The sequence below is a fragment of the Coregonus lavaretus genome (assembly GCF_964263955.1).
Source record: "Coregonus lavaretus genome assembly, chromosome: 3".
Lineage (NCBI taxonomy): Eukaryota > Metazoa > Chordata > Actinopteri > Salmoniformes > Salmonidae > Coregonus > Coregonus lavaretus.
The window spans coordinates 52,889,350-52,910,621 of NC_139990.1; the positions used below are offsets into that span (position 1 = coordinate 52,889,350).

Sequence of the window (21,272 nt, forward strand, 5' to 3'; positions counted from 1 at the left end):
GTAGAAGAACCCTTTGAAGAACCATTTTTGGTTCCAGGTAGAACCCTTTTGGGTTTCATGTAGAACCCTTTCCACAGGGGGTTCTACATGGAACCCAAAAGGGTTCTACCTGAAACCAAAAAGGGTTCTCCTATGGGGACAGTTGAAGAACCCTTATGGAAGCCTTTTTTCTAAGAGGGTACTCCTCATCTCCTCTCCACCCTCTCCTACTCCCAGGTTAAGTCCCTATGAGTGGTACAACCCACACCCGTGTCTGCATGGGCACAAGGACATGCTGGAGAACCAGTACACCCTAGGGAACAGCCTATGGTTCCCTGTAGGAGGCTTCATGCAGCAGGGCTCTGAGATCATGCCCGTGCCCTGTCCACACGCTGCGTCTCAGGGGTCTGGTGAGTCTGTCTGTGTGTGTGTGTGTGTGTAGATGGGTAGGTAAGTATATGTCAGTCTGTCTGTCTGAGTAAATGTCTCTCTGTCACCCTCTCCTCCCTCATTTCTCTCCCTGTCTGTCATTCTGTCACTTTATTTTCCCTGACTCTCTCTCTGTCTCTCTCCCTGACTCTCTCTTTCTCTCTCTCTCTGATTAAGAATTATTCTCTGTCTCTCTCTGACGGACCTCCCTTTCTTTCCCCTCAGTCCTACCTCTCTTTCCTTCTCTCTATCCCCCTATCCTTCTCTTACTCTCTCTAACTCTCCCTCTCTCTCTTCTCCCAGGTGGATGTTTACTCTGATCATCATCTCGTCCTACACGGCCAACCTGGCTGCTTCCTGACCGTCCAGAGGATGGAGGTGCCCATCGAGTCTCCTGACGACCTGGCCGACCAGACCAACATCGAGTATGGCACCATCCACGGGGGGAGCACCATGACTTTCTTCATGGTACGGCCAGACGCTGGGCCAGGGGGCTGGGAGTATGTAGAGCACGCTTTGAATGGAGAATGACTGGTAGGGAGGTGTGTGTGTGTGTGTGGGTGAGTTGTTGTTCTACTATTTGCTGACCTGTCTCAGATCACTCCTATTTGCATGTACAGTGTGTGTGTGTATGGTAAAGTGTGAATGTGGGTTGAGCACAGTGTATGTGTATGTGTGTAGTGGTCCTCTGTAGCTCAATTGGTAGAGCATGGCGCTTGTAACGCCAGGGTAGTGGGTTCGATCCCCGGGACCACCCATACGTAAAAATGTATGCGCACATGACTGTAAGTCGCTTTGGATAAAAGCGTCTGCTAAATGGCATATTATTATATTATTATTAGTTGTTTCCCTATTTGCCGGCATGTCTCTGAGCTCCTGTTGTGTTCTTTATGGCTGTTAGTGTTAAGTGGCTGAGTGTCAGTGTTTGCTTATGTAAGAGCTGCTGGCATCTGTGTCTGCATCTGTGTTTGTCAGTGTGTTTGGAGTGTGTGTTTGAGTGTTCATGCATGTTTGTGAGTCAGTGTTTAGGTGTGTGTGTGAGTTTGTGTATGTGCGCGTGTGTGTGTATCTTTATTGTGTGTATATTCATTCTGCTTACTCAGACCTCCCTTGATGCTGCATTATCCCCCTCTCTACCTACCTCTTAACTGTACACACTACATAAGAGCCCTTCACATCCAACCCATTTTACATCTCACCCAGTTTGTTGCATATACAATACTGTATCTGGTTGCTGTTAGCTTGACTCTGTGTCTTTGCTGTTCCTTAGCATGCCATATTGTATGTACACTACCACCTGGCGTTTGATTCAGCTCCATCTGGATAAAGGATAATGCATCTGTTTAATTATGAGGAAATATAAATGAGTAAATATATCTCTCTCTCTTTCCTACCCCTCCATCTATATCCCTTCTCCCCCTCCCTTCCTCCCCTCTCCCCCTCCCTCCCACTTCCCTTCTCTCTCTTTCCTCCACACCCCCCACCTCCCTCCAGAACTCACGCTACCAGACATACCAGCGCATGTGGAACTACATGCACTCCAAGCAGCCCAGTGTGTTTGTGAAGAGCACGGAGGAGGGCATTGCCCGCGTGGTCAACTCTAAATATGCCTTCCTCCTGGAGAGCACCATGAATGAGTACTACCGCAAACTCAACTGTAACCTCACCCAGATAGGTGGTCTGCTGTGACACCAAGGGCTACGGCATCGGCATGCCACTGGGTGAGAGAGGGATGGGAGGATGGGGGGTAGATAGGAGAAGGAGAGAGTATAGAAGGCCTGCTGGACACCAAAGGACTATGGCAATGGTATGCCTCTGGGTGAGAGAGGGATGGAGGTATGTGGGGAGAGAGGGATGGAGGGAGGGAGGTATGGGGGAGAGAGGGATGGAGGGAGGTATGGGGAGAGAGGGATGGAGGGAGGGAGGTATGGGGGAGAGAGGGGATGGATGGAGGGAGGTATGGAGGAGAGATTGATGGAGGGAAGGGGGTATGGGAGGAGAGAGGGAGGGAGGGATGGAGATAGGGAGGTATGGGGGAAAGGGATGGAGGGAGGGAAGTATGGGGGAGAGAAATTGGATGTCTGCTGGATATCTAGAGCTACTACATCAGAGAGAAAGATGGGAAAGAGGAGAGATGGAGAGATGGAGAGAGGAGATATGGGGAGAGGAGAGATGGGGAGAGAAGAGATGCAGAGAGGAGAGATGGGAAAGAGGAGAGATGGGGAGAGAAGAGATGGGAAAGAGGAGAGATGGAGAGATGGAGAGAGGAGATATGGGGAGAGGAGAGATGGGGAGAGAAGAGATGCAGAGAGGAGAGATGGAGGGATGGGAAAGAGGAGAGATGGGGAGAGAAGAGATGGGAAAGAGGAGAGATGGGGAGATGGGAAAGAGGAGAGATGGGAAAGAGAAGATATGGGAAAGAGGAGAGATGAGAAAGAGGAGAGATGAGGAGAGGTGGGGAGAGGAGAGATGGGAAAGAGGAGCGATGGAGAGATGGGGATAGGAGAGGTGGGGAGAGGAGAGATGGGGAGAGGAGAGATGGGAAAGAGAGAAGAGATGGGGAGAGGAGAGATGGAAAAGAGGAGAGATGGGGAGAGGAGAGATGGGGAGAGGACAGATGGGGAGAGGAGAAGAAGAGATTGGGTGAGAATGGCGGTGAAATGGAGGGAGGATGGGAGACAGGGAGAGACGGGGGAGTGGTACAACCCACAACATCTGGATGAGAAGGGGGAGGAGACCTTAAGCCTTTTAATTCCTCTTCCTCTCCATCTTTAATCCCCTCTTTCTTTTCCTCCCTCTATCCTCTCGTCCATAGGCTCTCCATTCAGAGAGGAGATCACTATGGCCATCCTGCATCTGCAGGAGAACAACAGGCTGGAGATCCTGAAGAGGAGGTGGTGGGAGGGAGGACAGTGCCCTAAAGAGGAGGACCACAGAGCCAAGGGTTAGTACACTACTCTGTTTCTAATGTCTTTGCAGCTTTGTGTCTCAACTAATGTCTGTGAGTGTTCTGAATGTACGAATGTAAGATGTGAGACATCAGGGTCTGTGGTTTTGTGAGTGTGTAACTGTTCTTGTATTATATCAGCGGCATATTGGTGGTACTGTATGTCTGTGTGTATTAACCATCCTGTCTCTCCTCCACAGGGTCTGGGCATGGAGAACATCGGGGGTATCTTCGTGGTGTTGATCTGTGGCCCTCATCATCGCTGTTTTTGTGGCCATCATGGAGTTTGTGTGGTCGACGCGCTGCTCTTCAGAGACAGACGAGGTACGCCCACACTCCTGCCCTCGCCGACACCACAGACCCACCCCAGTAGGTCCCCATGGCAACACACCAACCCTGACTCCCCATCCTCTGTCGTGCAGCGTGTGTGTGTTTGTTGGGCTGGCTCTGGCACTGTGTGTGTGCATGTATGTATGTGTGTGTGTGTGTGTGTGTGTGTGTGTGTGTATGTGTGTGTGTTTGAATATGTGTTAGTCGGGCTGCTTTTAGCACCATTTGCGTGTGTGTGTATGTTGTTCAGTGTGTGTCTAGTCTGTGTGTTTCACTGTTGGGTTTGCTGTGTATTGTGCATGGGTGATGAGGGCTGCTATTTTTTACAACTAAACCTCAAATTTCTCCTGTAAACTCAGATCAGGGTCCAGTCACGTGTTGTGATGTTGTGTGAATGTACTTGTGTTGGCATGCTATAGTACTAGTGTTGGTGCATGACCGCGTGAGGGTGTTTTGACTGTGATCAGAAAGTGTTAATGTTTAGTATAGGGTATGGATAAGCCAATATTGTGATGCCAATATTTGCTTGCATAAGAAGCAGTGTGTAATGATTTCCCTGGCATTAAATGTCATGATGTATCTTCTTTTACATGCCTCACATGTATGCTGGTACTCTTCGTTTCCATTCTTGGATCACTCATCTCTCTGTGTGTCTGCCACACCTGTCATTCTGTCAATCAGTGTCTGTTTTCTGACAATGAATACTGTTTCTGTTTGTGTAAGAGTATTATTTATCATTGTTATGATTTTGTAGATTAGAATATCCCATAATGTCAATGTCTATGTGTCCTTGTTGATGCATTTTGTTGGAACTTTTTGTGCAAGTGTGTGATGCTGTTGGAATGTTAAGAGGTGTGTATGTGTGTGTGTGTTTGGGTGTGTGTGTGTGTGTGTGTGTGTGTGTGTGTGTGTGTGTGTGTGTGTGTGTGTGTCTACATGCACCTCAGTTTGCGGGCCTGCCTGTTTGTTCATAGTTCATTATTTACCATTATATATAATATGTAATGAACACAATTTGTTCTGTTCAGTTGGTCATTTGTATGGATTGTATTAACTCCCTCTGCTCTTTGGATATTCTCCAACCTCTATCCATCTCTACATCTCCCCTCATGATCTCCAAACCATTTCTATTCATTGCCACTTTCATTGCCATCCCCCCATTTCTACCTTTCTATACCCTCATTCGGTCCTCCTCTCCTCCTACCATCTCTTTTACTCCACCTCCGCCCTGTTTCTGCTTTCCTTCTCTTTTTTGCTTTCCCTCTTTCTTCCCCCCGCCTTCCTACTCTCCCCCCCTCTCTATCTCTCTCTCTCTCCCTTTGCCCTCCCTCTTTTCCCCCCGTCTGTCTACTTTGCTTTTGTGGCCCCCTGTTCTCCCCTTCCCGTCGTCCCTCTGTCTCTCCTCTGTCCTCTCAGGTGTCTGTCTGTCAGGAGATGCTCACCGAGTTCCGAAACGCCGTCTCCTGTAAGAAGAGTTCCCGTTCCCGTCGTCGCCGCCCCCTGGGCAACTCCGCGGCCCTCCGCCACCCCACCCGCATCGCCCTGGGGGCCCAGCGGCCCCTCCGCCTCGTACGGGAGATGCGCCTCAGCAATGGCAAGCTCTACAGCGGCTCGGGACCACTGACTGGGGGAGCAGGGGGGCCAGGAGGGGGTGTAGGGGCCGGGGGAGGTCCCTCAGACATGGGCCCCGGGCCTCAGCGACTCCTGGAAGACCCTCTGGGGGCCAACACCACCCCTCCTCACCCGTCCCAGCTGCAGGCCCCCGTGGCGCTCCCTCGCAGCTGCACACACGTCAGGATCTGCCAGGAGTGCAGGAGGATCCAGAGCCTGAGGTCAGGGATGGGGTCCACGAGGATCCCCCCCTCATCTGCACCCCTGCCCCGCCTGCCCCCTCCACCTGCTCCCTCCTCTTCCAACACAGACAGCGAGGGGGGAGGGGGGTCCAGCCCCCGGCGGCTCCCCCACAGCACCCCTGCAGCCTGCCTACCCATACCACCCCCACAGAGCAGCATCAGCACAGACCTTCTGGGGGAGCAGGACTAAGACTGACAGACTAGGAGAGGCTGGAGGTTATATGGGGGGCAAGTTAACGGTGGCTTAACTGATATTTGAGCTGCTCAGTGACGCACTATTCTGTGACCCTCCGTACATTGGCCTCCAGGAGGGAACTACCGGGAGAGAAGGAGGGAGACAGAGAGAGAGATAATTAGAGGGCACAAAGACATTGTTAGATGTGTGATGAAGCAATGGAAATGATATATTTGCACAGATACCAAAAGACACACCCATACAGAAGGAGAAAGACTGAGAGACTTCCTTTGCTCTCCAGCGCGCTGGCCAGCTGGTTCTGATGTTAGCCCAGTCTGTTCACAGAACCATGCTCTGCTGTGTTCTGGCTTTGTGATTTACTTGAAGATGGCTGCTCGGTTCTTATCTTGACTTACCAGTGGACCAATCAGGACTGAGCTACACTGGATAAAGCAGTCAGGTAACGCACATAATATGATGCCAGACCTACTGGTCTCTCTCTCTCTCTCTCTCTCTCTCTCTCTCTCTCTCTCTCTCTCTCTCTCTCTCTCTCTCTCTCTCTCTCTCTCTCTCTCTCTCTCTCTCTCTCTCTCTCTCTCTCTCTCTCTCTCTCTCTCTCTCTCTCTCTCTCTCCCTCTCTCTCTCTCTCTCTCTCTCTCTCTCTCTCTCTCTCTCTCTCTCTCTCTCTCTCTCTCTCTCTCTCTCTCTCTCTCTCTCTCTCTCTCTCTCTCTCTCTCTCACCACAGACTCTCATCTAGAGCGGCCAGCTCTTCCTCTCTGGACGGTGACCACTGGAGGAGGAGCAGCCATCCTGGAGGACCTTTAATCTATGTAACATACAACAACAACAGAAGACTTTAAAACTGACTCAGAGAATTATATGATTTTCCAGATTTTTTGTTGTTGTCTTTGACGTTTGGTTACCATTGTTCTAAGTGGCAGTTACAGAAAAATAAAGACTATATATGTGACTAATGTGGTGGATCACGACACACTATGAAGACAAGACTCCCCTGAGGTGTACTGTGTGGAGGAGGTGTTTTGTCCCTCCGTGCACCCCGTAGCTGCTTTTGAAATGACATTGAAGAAGGCGGAGTTGGCTGGAAATCAGTTGCAACAAAGTCAGCATATGCATAATATAATTGCTGTGTGTGTGAGTGTGTGTATGTGTGTGTGTGTATGCAGAGGTCTGTCCTCTGTGTGTGTGTATGCAGAGGAACAAATGATCATACCATTTCAGTGTAAGTGTATGATAATCAGAGGCTTTGAGATGTGAAATGACTCGTTATCCTGGAGAATACTTGCCAAGCCTTTTCTCCTCTTTACCTCTGTTCATAGTACAGAGAGAGAGGAAGAGGAGAGAAAAGGGAGAGAGTGGTGGAGAGAGGAAGAGGAGAGAGAGAAAGATAAAAAATAGGAAAGAAACAGAGAAACAGAGAGATAAAGGAGGACACTGTATCAGAATGACAAATCCATAATTGAACTACTTCCATAATGAGATCTCTCCTGATCTGGTAATTCTGGGCAGCATCTTGCTGGGGGCTTGGCTGTGCTGCCAGGAGGCTGGGACTAAAGCTTCCCTGCTCTACATCACATTGAGCTGGCTGTCTGCAGCACAGACGCCTGCCAGAGCTCCACACTGAGCTCCACACCACCCTGAGCCCTCTCATTACAGCCTGTGGAGCTTTAGATCTGGTAATTATTCCCCTTTAATAACTAATAGCCACCCAATGACTACGGAGGAGACTGAGGTCATGGATTAATGTTATAAAAGTATGATGGAGAATAATGTTACAGGGTTCAAGTGAATTCTTTGCTGGGTCTCTAAAGCCTTTCTGAGGCTTTCTGCTGCCTCTAATGTGTATCTCTCACACATACACCACAGATAATCACACACACACAGTGACAGACAGACATAACCATACAACCTATGAAATACATAATTATCTCTGTGGTCTTCTCTTGGACCCACAGTGCAGCAGTGAAACAGACACGCACAGCTGCATAGGTCACCATATAGTCTGTGGTTTCTGTCTAGTCTCAACTCAATGCTGTGAAACCACTGGATGGCTTTGTCCCAATACACTTCATTGGCCTCCTTTCCTACACAACAATTGATCTTACAGGCCTAGACAGGTGAAAGCACTGATGGATCTCTATCCTGTCCTTTCATCTATCAGTGGTGAAGAAGGAAAGAACATAAGAAAAGGAAGAGCTTTGAGTATTGGGACGTATATCAATGTCAGGGGGAGGGAAGGAGGGGTGGCCAAAGTGAATCAGAGAGGTGTCTGTGAGGAGAGAGAGAGTTCACTCAACAAAACAACAAACTGTTTTTGTTTACTTTTCGGTTCTCTCTGTTATTTTTTCATATTTCTATACTAGTGCTAAATGGATTATTAAAAGAATGATGTTGAATATTATTATGATTACATTGTTATTATTATTATGATTCCTATTGAAGTATGGGTCTATAGGAGGATGCTGCTGTTTTGGGGAGATGGGTGGAGGGTACGTCCTCTCCATAGCAACCACCTGGAGTTAAAGCCTATAGACACACAAACTCATTTGGAATAAAAAAAAATATTCAAACTGTCCAAGCTGGCATGATGTATCGTCTGTACCTGCAGTGTTAATGTGTGTGTCTGTGTGCATGCGCACGTGTACGTGGGCACTTGTGTGTTTGTCTGTGTGTGTGTGCACGTGTACACATTTGTGTGTCTGACAATTTGTCCTCTATTGTCTGTTTCTCCGTTTCAGACTGAGCACCTAATTGTTTGTGTGGTATCCATCTTAGTTGGGTCGCTCCACTGAAATAGTGCCTTTTGGGAAGTGTAATAACTATTGATTTCACCATTCTGTCATAAAGAGCACATGTTCAACTTCATAACAAACATGTTTTCCCATCTCCAGAGGTTTAAATAAGAAAAATTGCTTTAAAAGGTGACAATTAAAGTAACAGGGTTGACTAACAGGGTTGACAACATCTTAAACCAGCCAAGCTTGCTGTGTGCAACAGGGAGGGGCAATTGAATGCACGCTTAACAAAACACTTTTTTTATTTTTATTTTATTTTTTTCACACGAAAATGCAAATGAAAGGCAAATGAAAAGAGCACATGCAGGAGATGTAAAAAACCTAGAGAGACTTGTAGGCACCTACCCCTTTCAAATGTTTGTAAAGAAAAAAAGAAACCATCCAACATTTGTAAGAGAGATTAGTGCTGACATTTCTTTTTTTGTGTGTTATTATTAAATTCAATTACTTCAATTCCATTTAGTTCAGGGTTTTTTGTGAGCCCAATGCGCCGTTTCTCTAGAGAGAAATCAAATCATTCATGAGAGAAATCAACTCAAGAACTATGTGGGACGTTGGACTGAAGGGAGTTGTAGTTTCCATTAAGCAAATATTCAACCTAGTTCAGCGCAGAAACGTGGTAATTAACTACAATGACCATAATCCATTGCGTCTGTTGTTTCCGGCTCGTACAGAGACGGTCGTCATTAGTTGCCACAGCCATAAACAAAGTCCTAAACCCTACCTATTTTTACAATTTCTCTTCTTAAAATTTTATTTTAAACCTAACCTTAACGCTAACCTTAACCACACTGCTAACCCTCACCTTAAGCCTAACCCTCACCTTAAGCCTTATGCCTAACCCTCACCTTAAGACCAAAAAGCTAATTTTTGTTTTCATGAATTTGTACAACATAGCCAATTTTGACTTTGTGGCAATGCTATCTAATGGAAACCGACAGAGACAGATACACTTTACCGCCTGCTACTTTAGATACAGTGGGGAAAAAAGTATTTAGTCAGCCACCAATTGTGCAAGTTCTCCCACTTAAAAAGATGAGAGTGTCACGGTTCAGACAGACGACCAGAGGACCACAATTGCGTCACACCAGAAAGTTTATTAAAACTTAAGGGAAAAGGGAAGTAGGGAGTGAATGAAGGCTCCAGGGGTAACAGGGATCCCGTCCAATGTGCTGGGTCTGTGCCCCCCCCAGTGGCAGCGATGCGTCCTATGAAGCCGGTGGTGGGTGGTCCAGAAGTCCTGGGGGGGGGAGACACAGACACAACAGGGCGGAATGAAACAAGGCAGCAGTACAGTTCAAGGGAAATCCAAAATACGTAGTAGCAAGGCAGAAGGCTGGTCAGAGTTACCGGGATTGAAGAGTAGTCAGGAGTCGTAATGGCAGAAGCAGGTCTGGATCTCCTGAGGCAGAAGAGTATCCAAAAAACAGGCAGGTCCGGGGTCACAAAACCAGGGTGAGCCAGAAGCGCGAGCAAACAGGTTCCGGGTGTGAGCTTTGCAGACGATCTGACACCGGAGAGCTGAAAGACAGGGCCTTAAATACTGGGAGAGGTAGTGGGTAATGCAGCGCAGCTGGCAGAGTAATTAGAGCAGAGCAGAGCAGGGACAGGTGGAGCTAGTTAGGCTGAGTAGAGAGAGTGGTGAGCAGAGTGGAAGAAAATTAAGGTGGTAACCCGGTGGAGTGAGAGGCCCATGACAGAACCCCCCCCCCAAGGGACGGCCCCAGAAGTCCCAAGAGCAACACCACGCCGGGCGGGAGGAGGGGAGCCGGAGGAGGGCTAGAACTCCTCCGAACGGTCCGAGTGAACGTCCTCATCCTCGGAGGAAGCCGGAGGGCCGTGGTCGGGAGATGGGACAGGTCCCGAGACAGGATCAGGCACAGGACAGGAAGCCGAGCGGGCAGGACGGTTAGGGACCCCTCTGGGGCGGCCCCTACGGATTGCAGGTTGATCAGGATGCCGTTGGTGGAAAGCGGTGATGAGAGTCCTATCCACAATCCGACTAGCTGGCACCCAGGTCCTTTCCTCAGGTCCATAGCCCTCCCAGTCAATGAGGTACTGGAGACCCCTACCCCTCCGTCTGGACCGAAGCAGGCGGCGGACGGTGTAAACCAGACCACCATCGACGAGCCGTGGAGGAGGAGGACCAGGCGCAGCAGGGACCAGCGGACTCTCATGGATGGGCTTAATCTTAGACACATGGAAAGTGGGGTGCACCCTCAGGGAATTAGGCAGTTGGAGCCGGACAGCAGTTGGGCTAATCACTCTTATGATAGGGAATGGGCCAATGAACCGAGGTGCCAGCTTCTGCGACTCCACCCTGAGTGGCAGGTTCTTCGATGACAACCACACCCTTTGACCAACATGGTAGGTGGGAGCAGGAATTCTCCGACGGTTGGCCCCGGTAGTGTAGCTGGCAACGGATCTGAGGAGTGTGGCTCGGGCTTGTGACCAGGTGCGGCGACATCGACGGGCAAAAGCAAGTGCAGATGGGCAAGTAACCTCCTCTTCCTGGCTGGCAAATAGAGGAGGCTGGTATCCATAAACACATTGGAAAGGGGACATACCGATGGCAGAGCAGGTCAGAGAATTGTGTGCGTACTCCACCCATGTCAATTGCTGCGACCAGGAGTGGGGGTTGCGTGAAGTCATGCATCGCAGTGCCTTCTCGAGCTCCTGATTAGCCCGCTCTGACTGCCCATTGGATTGGGGATGGAATCCGGAAGTCAGACTGACTGTGGCTCCCAGCAGGTGACAGAACTCCTTCCAAAAAGCGGAGGAGAATTGTGGACCACGGTCAGAAACTACATCCTTTGGCAGTCCGTGGATCCGGAAGACGTGTTCCAGGACCACCTGGGCGGTCTCCTTGGCGGTTGGGAGCTTGGGGAGGGGAATGAAGTGTGCCATCTTGCTGAAACGGTCAACGATGGTGAGAATGACGGTCATGCCACTTGAAGGGGGCAGCCCCGTGACAAAGTCAAGGGCGATGTGAGACCAGGGACGTCTGGGCACAGGCAGGGGCTGCAGCAATCCGGCTGGGGGCTGGCAGGACGACTTGTGTTGGTTGCAGATGGGGCAGGCTTGGACGAATTCCCGTACATCCTTCCTCAGAGAGGGCCACCAGAACCTCTGGGCGAGCAGGTTGTAAGTGCGGGTGGAGCCAGGGTGACAAGCTAGGCGGGAGTCATGTCCCCACTGAACGACCTGGGACCTCAGGTCTTCGGGGACAAAAAGGCGGTCAGCTGGGCAAGTGCTGGGACCTGGCTGGTTACGGAGAGCCTCCAGCACCTGTTCCTCAACAGCCCAGGTCAGAGCTGCAACGATGCAGGGACTTGGCAGAATCGACACAGGGTCCTTGGAGGGGGTGTCATCCTTCTGGAATTGACGGGAGAGGGCGTCTGGCTTGGTGTTGCGTGATCCAGGCCGGTATGACAGAGTGAAATTAAACCTGGTGAAGAACAGGGCCCAGCGGGACTGCCTGGAGTTCAACCGTTTGGCCGTGCGGATGTACTCCAAGTTCTTATGATCGGTCCAAACGAGAAATGGAATGGTGGACCCCTCCAGCCAGTGACGCCACTCCTCCAAGGCAAGCTTCACAGCCAGCAGCTCACGGTTCCCTATGTCGTAATTGCACTCAGAGGGGGACAACCGACGTGAGAAAAAGGCACAGGGATGGAGCTTCCTATCCTCCGCAGCCCACTGAGAAATCACAGCACCAACTCCCACATCCGAGGCGTCCACCTCCACAATGAATTGCCGGTCCACATCAGGCATCTGGAGGATGGGAGCGGAGGTGAACCTCACCTTGAGGGTACTGAAGGCTTTGTCGGCTGCTGGGGTCCAGGTGAAGGGTTGCTTGGTGCTGGTTAGAGCAGTGAGAGGGGCAGCAACGGTACTGTAGTTCCGGATAAACTTCCTATAGAAGTTAGCAAACCCCAGAAACTGTTGCAGCTTCTTTCTGTTCTCCGGAACTGGCCATGAAGTGACTGCTGATACTTTGGCAGGATCCATTTGGATACTTCCCTCTGCCACTATGTACCCCAGGAAGGCCACTGTCTTGACGTGAAACTCACATTTCTCTGCCTTGGCGTAGAGGGAATTCTCCAGAAGACGATGAAGGACTTGCTGGACATGGCGGGTGTGTTCAGACAGGTTTCTGGAGTAGATTAAGATGTCATCCAGGTAAACGAAGACAAACTTGTTTAACATGTCCCGCAGTACATCATTCACTAGAGCCTGGAACACAGCAGGAGCATTGGTGAGGCCAAAAGGCATAACCAGATACTCGTAGTGGCCTGTTGGTGTATTGAATGCGGTTTTCCATTCATCTCCCTCCCGGATCCGCACTAGGTGGTAAGCGTTTCTGAGATCCAACTTGGTAAAAACAGTGGCTCCCTGGAGCAACTCAAAAGCAGAGGTGAGCAGAGGCAGAGGGTAACGGTTTTTCACTGTGATGTCGTTGAGTCCCCTGTAGTCGATGCAGGGGCGAAGAGATCCGTCCTTCTTCCCCACAAAGAAGAAGCCAGCACCAGCAGGAGATGAAGATGAACGGATTAATCCTGCGGACAGAGAGCCATTGATGTAGTCCTCCATGGACCTTCTTTCAGGAGCAGACAACGAATAAAGACGACCCTTTGGAGGAGCTGTTCCAGGGAGGAGGTCGATGGCACAGTCGTACGGTCGGTGAGGGGGCAGAGATGTGGCTCTTGCTTTGTTAAACACCTCTCTGAGACCATGGTAGCATTCTGGGACATTGGAGAGGTCAGGAGCGGAGTTAGTAGGTACTGGCCGAGGGGGTAGTGCGGCAGCAAGCAGGCAGGTTCGGTGGCAGTCCTCTCCCCACTCCCTGATCACCCCGGTCACCCAGTCGAGCTGAGGGTTGTGCCGGCGGAGCCATGGGTAACCCAGGATGAGGGGTTGGCCTGGAGAGGGGAGCAGGTGAAACTGGATAGTTTCTTGATGGTTTCCGGACAGACCCATCGAGACCGGGGCCGTGACATGAGTGACCGATCCGAGTAAGTGTCCGTCCAGTGCCCGGGCAGGAATAGGAGGTGTCAAACGGAGGTTCTCCAGTCCCAGTTGGCGTGCCAGCTTGATGTCCATTATGTTGGCTTCGGCGCCAGAATCCACCAGAGCCGCCAGGGTGTGAGTTGAGTCAGAGAGGCGGAGGTGAACTTGCAGCAGGGGTTTGCGGTCGGAGGACTGGATGGTCATTGAACTCAACCGGACTCCCCCTATGCCCGGTGAGCTTCGGCCCTTTAAAGGGCAGGTTACCACACGATGTCCATCACCTCCACAATAGAGGCAGAGGTTTGAGGTGAAGCGGCGCTGGCGCTCTGCAGGAGTGAGAGAGGCTCGCCCAATCTCCATAGGCTCAGACTGATCAAGCTGACCTGGGTGAGTGGCAGTAGATGACAGGAGCCCAGTCGGATCTCTCCGAATGCCGGTAGTAGGTGGACCTTGGCGCCCCCTCTCACGACGACGGGTCTGTATCCTTCTGTCGATCCTGACAGTCAGTGCGATGGCTTCATCAAGAGTGGAAGGCAGTTCATGGGAGACCAACTCGTCCTTGATATAGTCAGCCAAACTATGGAAGAACGCGTCCACCAACGATGGTGTGTTCCAAGAACTTCGTCTAGCCAGGGTTCGGAAGTCGATGGAATGGTCTGCGACTGTACGTCTGCCTTGTCGAATACTGAACAGTTCACGAGACGCCTCTGCGGTGGGTGAATCCAGGTCAAACACCTTCAGCATCTCCTCAGCAAACAGGTCGAAAGTTGCACATGCGGGGGTTTGACGTTCGAACTCTGCTGTTCCCCAGAGTCGAGCTCGGCCCGTCAGGTGAGTGATGGCATACCCAACTTTAGCCCCCTCCGTGGCGAAGGTCCTTGGCTGCAAGGAGAACTGAAGTCGGCAGCTAGTCAGGAATGGCCGGACCTGGGTTGAATCGCCGTTGAACCGCTCGGGGTTTCCAATCTTGGGTTCCGGAGCAGCGGCTGCAATGACCGGGGCAGGTAACTCGGAGGCAGGGCTGGTGGGCAGACTGGCTGGGGTAAGGTTGGTGAGGAGTTGAATGATCATGGCGAGTTGTTGTTGCTGCTGCTGGAACTGCTGCTCATGCTCATCGGTTTCCATGTCGGGGAAAGTGTGCGCTGAGTCCATAATGGTCAGATCGTACTGTCACGGTTCAGACAGACGACCAGAGGACCACAATTGCGTCACACCAGAAAGTTTATTAAAACTTAAGGGAAAAGGGAAGTAGGGAGTGAATGAAGGCTCCAGGGGTAACAGGGATCCCGTCCAATGTGCTGGGTCTGTGCCCCCCCCAGTGGCAGCGATGCGTCCTATGAAGCCGGTGGTGGGTGGTCCAGAAGTCCTGGGGGGGGGAGACACAGACACAACAGGGCGGAATGAAACAAGGCAGCAGTACAGTTCAAGGGAAATCCAAAATACGTAGTAGCAAGGCAGAAGGCTGGTCAGAGTTACCGGGATTGAAGAGTAGTCAGGAGTCGTAATGGCAGAAGCAGGTCTGGATCTCCTGAGGCAGAAGAGTATCCAAAAAACAGGCAGGTCCGGGGTCACAAAACCAGGGTGAGCCAGAAGCGCGAGCAAACAGGTTCCGGGTGTGAGCTTTGCAGACGATCTGACACCGGAGAGCTGAAAGACAGGGCCTTAAATACTGGGAGAGGTAGTGGGTAATGCAGCGCAGCTGGCAGAGTAATTAGAGCAGAGCAGAGCAGGGACAGGTGGAGCTAGTTAGGCTGAGTAGAGAGAGTGGTGAGCAGAGTGGAAGAAAATTAAGGTGGTAACCCGGTGGAGTGAGAGGCCCATGACAGAGAGAGGCCTGTAATTTTCATCATAGGTACACGTCAACTATGACAGACAAAATGAGAAAAAAATCCTGAAAATCACATTGTAGGATTTTTAATGAATTTATTTGCAAATTATGGTGGAAAATAAGTATTTGGTCAATAACAAAAGTTTCTCAATACTTTGTTATATACCCTTTGTTGGCAATGACACAGGTCAAACGTTTTCTGTAAGTCTTCACAAGGTTTTCACACACTGTTGCTGGTATTTTGGCCCATTCCTCCATGCAGATCTCCTCTAGAGCAGTGATGTTTTGGGGCTGTCACTGGGCAACACGGACTTTCAACTCCCTCTAAAGATTTTCTATGGGGTTGAGATCTGGAGACTGGCTAGGCCACTCCAGGACCTTGAAATGCTTCTTACGAAGCCACTCCTTTGTTGCCCGGGCGGTGTGTTTGGAATCATTGTCATGCTGAAAGACCCAGCCATGTTTCATCTTCAATGCCCTTGCTGATGGAAGGAGGTTTTCACTCAAAATCTCACGATACATGGCCCCATTCATTCTTTCCTTTACACGGATCAGTCGTCCTGGTCCCTTTGCAGAAAAACAGCCCCAAAGCATGATGTTTCCACCCCCATGCTTCACAGTAGGTATGGTGTTCTTTGGCTGCAACTCAGCATTCTTTGTCCTCCAAACACGACGAGTTGAGTTTTTACCAAAAAGTTCTATTTTGGTTTCATCTGACCATATGACATTCTCCCAATCCTCTTCTGGATCATCCAAATGCACTCTAGCAAACTTCAGACGGGCCTGGACATGTACTGGCTTAAGCAGGGGGACACGTCTGGCACTGCAGGATTTGAGTCTCTGGCGGCGTAGTGTGTTACTGATGCTAGGCTTTGTTACTTTGGTCCCAGCTCTCTGCAGGTCATTCACTAGGTCCCCCCGTGTGGTTCTGGGATTTTTGCTCACCGTTCTTGTGATCATTTTGACCCCACGGGTGAGACTTGCGTAGAGCCCCAGATCGAGGGAGATTATCAGTGGTCTTGTATGTCTTCCATTTCCTAATAATTGCTCCCACAGTTGATTTCTTCAAACCAAGCTGCTTACCTATTGCAGATTCAGTCTTCCCAGCCTGGTGCAGGTCTACAATTTTGTTTCTGGTGTCCTTTGACAGCTCTTTGGTCTTGGCCATAGTGGAGTTTGGAGTGTGACTGTTTGAGGTTGTGGACAGGTGTCTTTTATACTGAAAACAAGTTCAAACAGGTGCTATTAATACAGGTAACGAGTGGAGGACAGAGGAGCCTCTTAAAGAAGAAGTTACAGGTCTGTGAGAGCCAGAAATCTTGCTTGTTTGTAGGTGACCAAATACTTATTTTCCACCATAATTTGCAAATAAATTCATAAAAAATCCTACAATGTGATTTTCTGGATTTTTGTTTCTCAATTTGTCTGTCATAGTTGACGTGTACCTATGATGAAAATTACAGGCCTCTCTCATCTTTTTAAGTGGGAGAACTTGCACAATTGGTGGCTGACTAAATACTTTTTCCCCCCACTGTATGTGTATATGTATATGTATATGTGTGTATATGTGTGTATATATATATGTGTATATGTATGTGTATATATATATATATATATGTGTGTGTATATGTATGTATGTATATGTGTGTGTATGTATGTATGTATGTATGTATATGTATATATGTATATGTATATTTGCGAGAAAAAAACATATGGGGGATTGGACATGATGCAGACAATTACATTGTTGGAAGTTACAATCTATCTGAAATATTAAAGCTGATCTACCCCCTGAATTAAAAAAAAACAAAAAAATGAATTAAAAAAACAAAACAAAAAAACAAAAAACAAAGAAGAGCTCTCTAGGTGTTAAAATTTCAAAATCGTTCAAAGGGCATTTTCTCATACTTATCTCCAAACTGGCATAACAAGTTTATCAACTTTTAAAGCAGGATAACTTTTCCTTTTTTCCTCCAACTACAATATATGATAAACCATTTTGAAGGTCAGTCTGTACTTTTATAAAAATGTAAAAATAAGCAAATCACTTATGTTTGATATAAGCCTCAATAGAGAAATCTGGACACAAATGTTCATAGACAAATGTGCATTTTTTTTTTTTTCTCCCCACATTGAGAGTAACGATCATAACAGGTCCTTCAGTGTGATGGGACAACAGGTCAAAACACAGAATATACATGTACGGTATGTAGAATTTGGGATTTCTAGGCATTTTTCTAATATTGTATACTATAGGTGTTGAATGATAGAGAATTCGGACATAAATCAATCTCAATCTGCTAGCTCTACTCTGGGCAGACACAAGAGAGGATAATGTCTATCATGTTCTTGATAATGATGGGGGGCGGGTGGAGGGCATGGGGGAGGTGGTGGGCAAGGGTCATCTCCCAGGCATCTATCAGCAAGACATCCAGACCCCTGAACATGGCCCTGAGCACCCCGTCCAGCTGCACTGAGAACCAGTCACTATTGTACAGGCTCACCTCCGGGTTCTGGGCCTGGAGGTTGGCCGAGCGCAACACTACCAGGGTCCCCGGAGCCCGGTCCAGAAGCCGCACCAGCGCCCGCCGAATGTGGCGTAGTCTGCGAATGTAGGCCTGCACAGGGTAGGTGCTGAAATGGGACCATACACTGATAATCACCACAGTGTTCGACCCGCCAGTCAGGCCATCCAGCTCGTTAGCTACATAGCGCATCTCACTGGCGATGACAGTAGAGTAGCGGATTGGAGGACCGTGACAATGGTACTTCAGCAGGACGTTGTGGGTGCTGTCCACTGCCATGAAAGGCCCCACCTTCTTAGGACTGTAAAGATTGAACTCCTTCAGCTCTGTCACAAAGAGGAAGGGAGAGTTGGGAGTTGGACAGACAGAAGAGCGAGTTAGAAAGCACCTGAGGCATCAGAGAGTGAGCGATGTCACAGGACTTGCAGACAGAACTCACCTGGTAATAAGGCGTTGAGGTACTCGAACCACTGTCTGACAGTAGAGTCTCCGTACATGTACACCACCTTGCCCTTCAGACACTGAGTGGCAGACGAGTCGTTAAACTGGCGCATCACACCACCACCCAGAGCTCGCCATGACCCTTGGAAGTAATACCCGGAAGGAGTGATCCTGGTAGACTCTGTCTTCATGCTGCTTCTCTCCACGTCTGCTTTGTCTGAAAGAGGAACGCAAGCATCTTGCACCGGCTAGCATCATCACTTTACAGGCAATAGAGGTGCTTTCCCACCTTACACTACTGTAGATGCAGTAGTGGGCTCGAATACTGTCCTGCACACCCAGAACCACTCCAGGGTTGAAGTATACAGCCACAAAGCAGAGCGGTTAGTAGGCTGGCTAGCTAGCGTTAAAAAGATAAACACACAGTTGTACTGTGGCATCTCCATGCTCTCCTACCTTTTTTCTCAGGCAGCACAATGACACTGTCAGACCCTGAAGGATGAATGTGAACCTTTATGTTTACACCACTGAGAAAGAATTGAAAGAGAATCATATTTAAATGTTAAATAAACCCACAGCAGCAAGCAATCTGATACATTGAAAACAAAGTCTGTGATTCAATTAGACATACTTTCACTCACATACGGATTGTACCCCTCACTAACCTCTGGAAGAGCAATGCCTCTTTGTTGGTGAGTAGATGTTTCACATAGTTTCCTCTGCTAGCGTGGTTGATCCGTGTGTCACAGCTCAGCAGCTTGGGCTTGTAGCAGTACCAGGGCTCCCCTGTGTGGGGGTCTGTGTAATTGCACAGCGGCTCCTGGTTTGTCGGCAGACACAGGTTACATACAGTTGTTTGGGACAGTTTTCCAGAGCGAAACAAACTCTTAAAGAAAATCCGATCAGGCCGTTCCTCTCGTAACCGTCCTAGAACATGAACTGCCTCACTAGGATGGACCAGTGTCACCTCCACCTGTGCAGACCCCTGCCATAATAACGGGAAAATGGCAGAGTAGGTCCCATTCCTGTGGTCCAGCACCTGTCCTACAACGCCTGCCCCCAACTTGGGGGAGTGCAGCCGGGCCAGCAAGAAGTCTCCACCATAGCTCTTGGGACGCCCCTGGAAATCGTGCATATGGACTAGAGCCTCCAGCTGGTCCCCCACGTGCCACTCTCTCTTGCCCCCTGCTGGCAGGATCACAAAAAGGCTGTGTGCAGGGTCACTGGTCTGGTTCAGGAAAACATTCACAGAATGGGGCTGAGGCTGTGGCCAGGCGATTGACTCCAGGAGGTCATGCTCCTCCAGAACCTCCTCCGGTGAGGGCTCCTGGCCACAGTAGCTCCGGTTGTGGCCCAGAGGAGAAGGGCCCTCTGGGAGGAAAGCTGGGTGGATGCTGCTCTGACTCTGGTAGAACGTTGACACTGTTTGGCAGTTGAGCTTCTGCTGAGGATAAGAGAAGAGGTCACTAACTGACGTGCTACACTGGACACGTAACTTTTGAAGAGCGTGTGACGCTTCCATTCATTTAAATGAAACCTGGAGGTAAGCAGCACAGCTCCATGAGAGGCTCACGCTGTTCAGTGTAAAATTATGCTCTGGTACTATTATCAAGAATTTGACGCATGGCTAACACCCAATAACACTTGGTAAAGTGGCTTGCATTCTGCTGATGCCTACTAAATCTATGCATCAATTGTAGCATCTAAAAATCGACTGTTTTCATGACACCCTAGCTGCTTTTAGCAACGCGGGTGTATTTACATACACTAGCGTTGCTTTCAATTCTATTGGGTTGTACAAAAACAGTCCACGGGAAGCCAGAAGGTAAATACAATTCCACTGTCTGGCAGTTGAGCTTCTGCTAAGGAAAGAGGATAGGTCACCAACAGGCGTGCTACACTGGAAGCATATGTTTTGCAGAGCGTGCTACACTCCCATTACTTTCAATGAAACCTGGACGTAAGCAGCACAGCTCTGTGAGAGGCTAGCGCTGTTCAATGTAAAATTACGCTATTTTTCTGTTTTCAAGAATTTGACACGCGGCTCACACCTGAGAACATTTGGTAAAGTGGCTCGCGGTCTGCTCACGCCGGCGTAAAACATCTATGTGTCCAGTGTAGCAGCTAAAAACCTACAGTTTTTGCTAAGCCCCAGTGTAGCTCCCCTGTGAGGGGGAGAGGGTGGTAAAGGAGGTAAATGGTGATAGAAGCAATGTGAGATAAATGAATCATGTTTGACCTGTAACTTGTTTTGAGTGCAGATGGCTTTATCCTACCTCCAGAATGTTGATGTTGCTGAACAGGAAGAAGATACAGATATATTTGGACAGGCTCCTCCACATGATGCCTGTCCTCTGTCAGCCTGATGTTGGCACAAAGAAGCAGGTAACTGTTCGCCCTATGCGTGTTTGCATGTGAACATAAATAGAGCAGAATTTGAAAATATGCATGAATTTAACTTAGCAGGCTTCACATCTTGTTGAGTACAGGAGACCTGGGTTCAAACCCCGGTCAGTCACACTTTGGCTGTAAAAGTTTAGTCTTTTCCTAGACCGATTGTTGATCATATCATACAGTATTATATCCACATGTACACTTACCTCCATATGTATTTTGACAGCGAAGCTACAATCTGTAATTCGTCTCTATACTCCATTTTGAGATCAAATGCATCTAGTCCCCCCACAAATTCACTTATAGTGTATTAAAGGCCCAATGCAGACTCTCTCTCTCAATATTAATTCATTTCTGTGTAACAATTAGTTACTTTACTGTATTAGTTTTCTATTCAGCAGTAGCTGTAGCCTAGCGCGGATATCACCGGTAAGCCATGGAGTCTTCTCGATGAACTTCTTGATAAAAAACTATGATCGATGATGTAAACTCCTCGATGCTGTCGGATGTGTCCCAGAACATATTCCAGCCTGCACTAGCAAAACAT

At 49.1% G+C, this 21,272-nt stretch overlaps 1 protein-coding gene and 1 pseudogene across 2 annotated transcripts; one reads left to right on the plus strand and one right to left on the minus strand.

The window, feature by feature from the left end:
• Nucleotides 1-155: 155 nt before the first annotated feature.
• Nucleotides 156-6,172, plus strand: LOC311107920 (glutamate receptor ionotropic, kainate 5-like; annotated as a pseudogene). Its single transcript has 7 exons — nt 156-178; nt 217-389; nt 712-876; nt 1,903-2,129; nt 3,224-3,351; nt 3,556-3,679; nt 5,102-6,172. The product of its transcript is annotated as a glutamate receptor ionotropic, kainate 5-like (transcript).
• An 11,499-nt stretch (nt 6,173-17,671) lies between these two features.
• Nucleotides 17,672-20,673, minus strand: LOC311107925 (NXPE family member 3-like; the record flags this gene model as incomplete). Its single annotated transcript, XM_084150531.1, has 5 exons — nt 17,672-18,216; nt 18,330-18,548; nt 18,788-18,858; nt 18,997-19,775; nt 20,608-20,673. The coding sequence occupies 5 exons, from the start codon at nt 20,671-20,673 to the stop codon at nt 17,672-17,674; spliced, it is 1,680 nt and encodes a 559-aa protein (XP_084006657.1).
• Nucleotides 20,674-21,272: the final 599 nt, after the last annotated feature.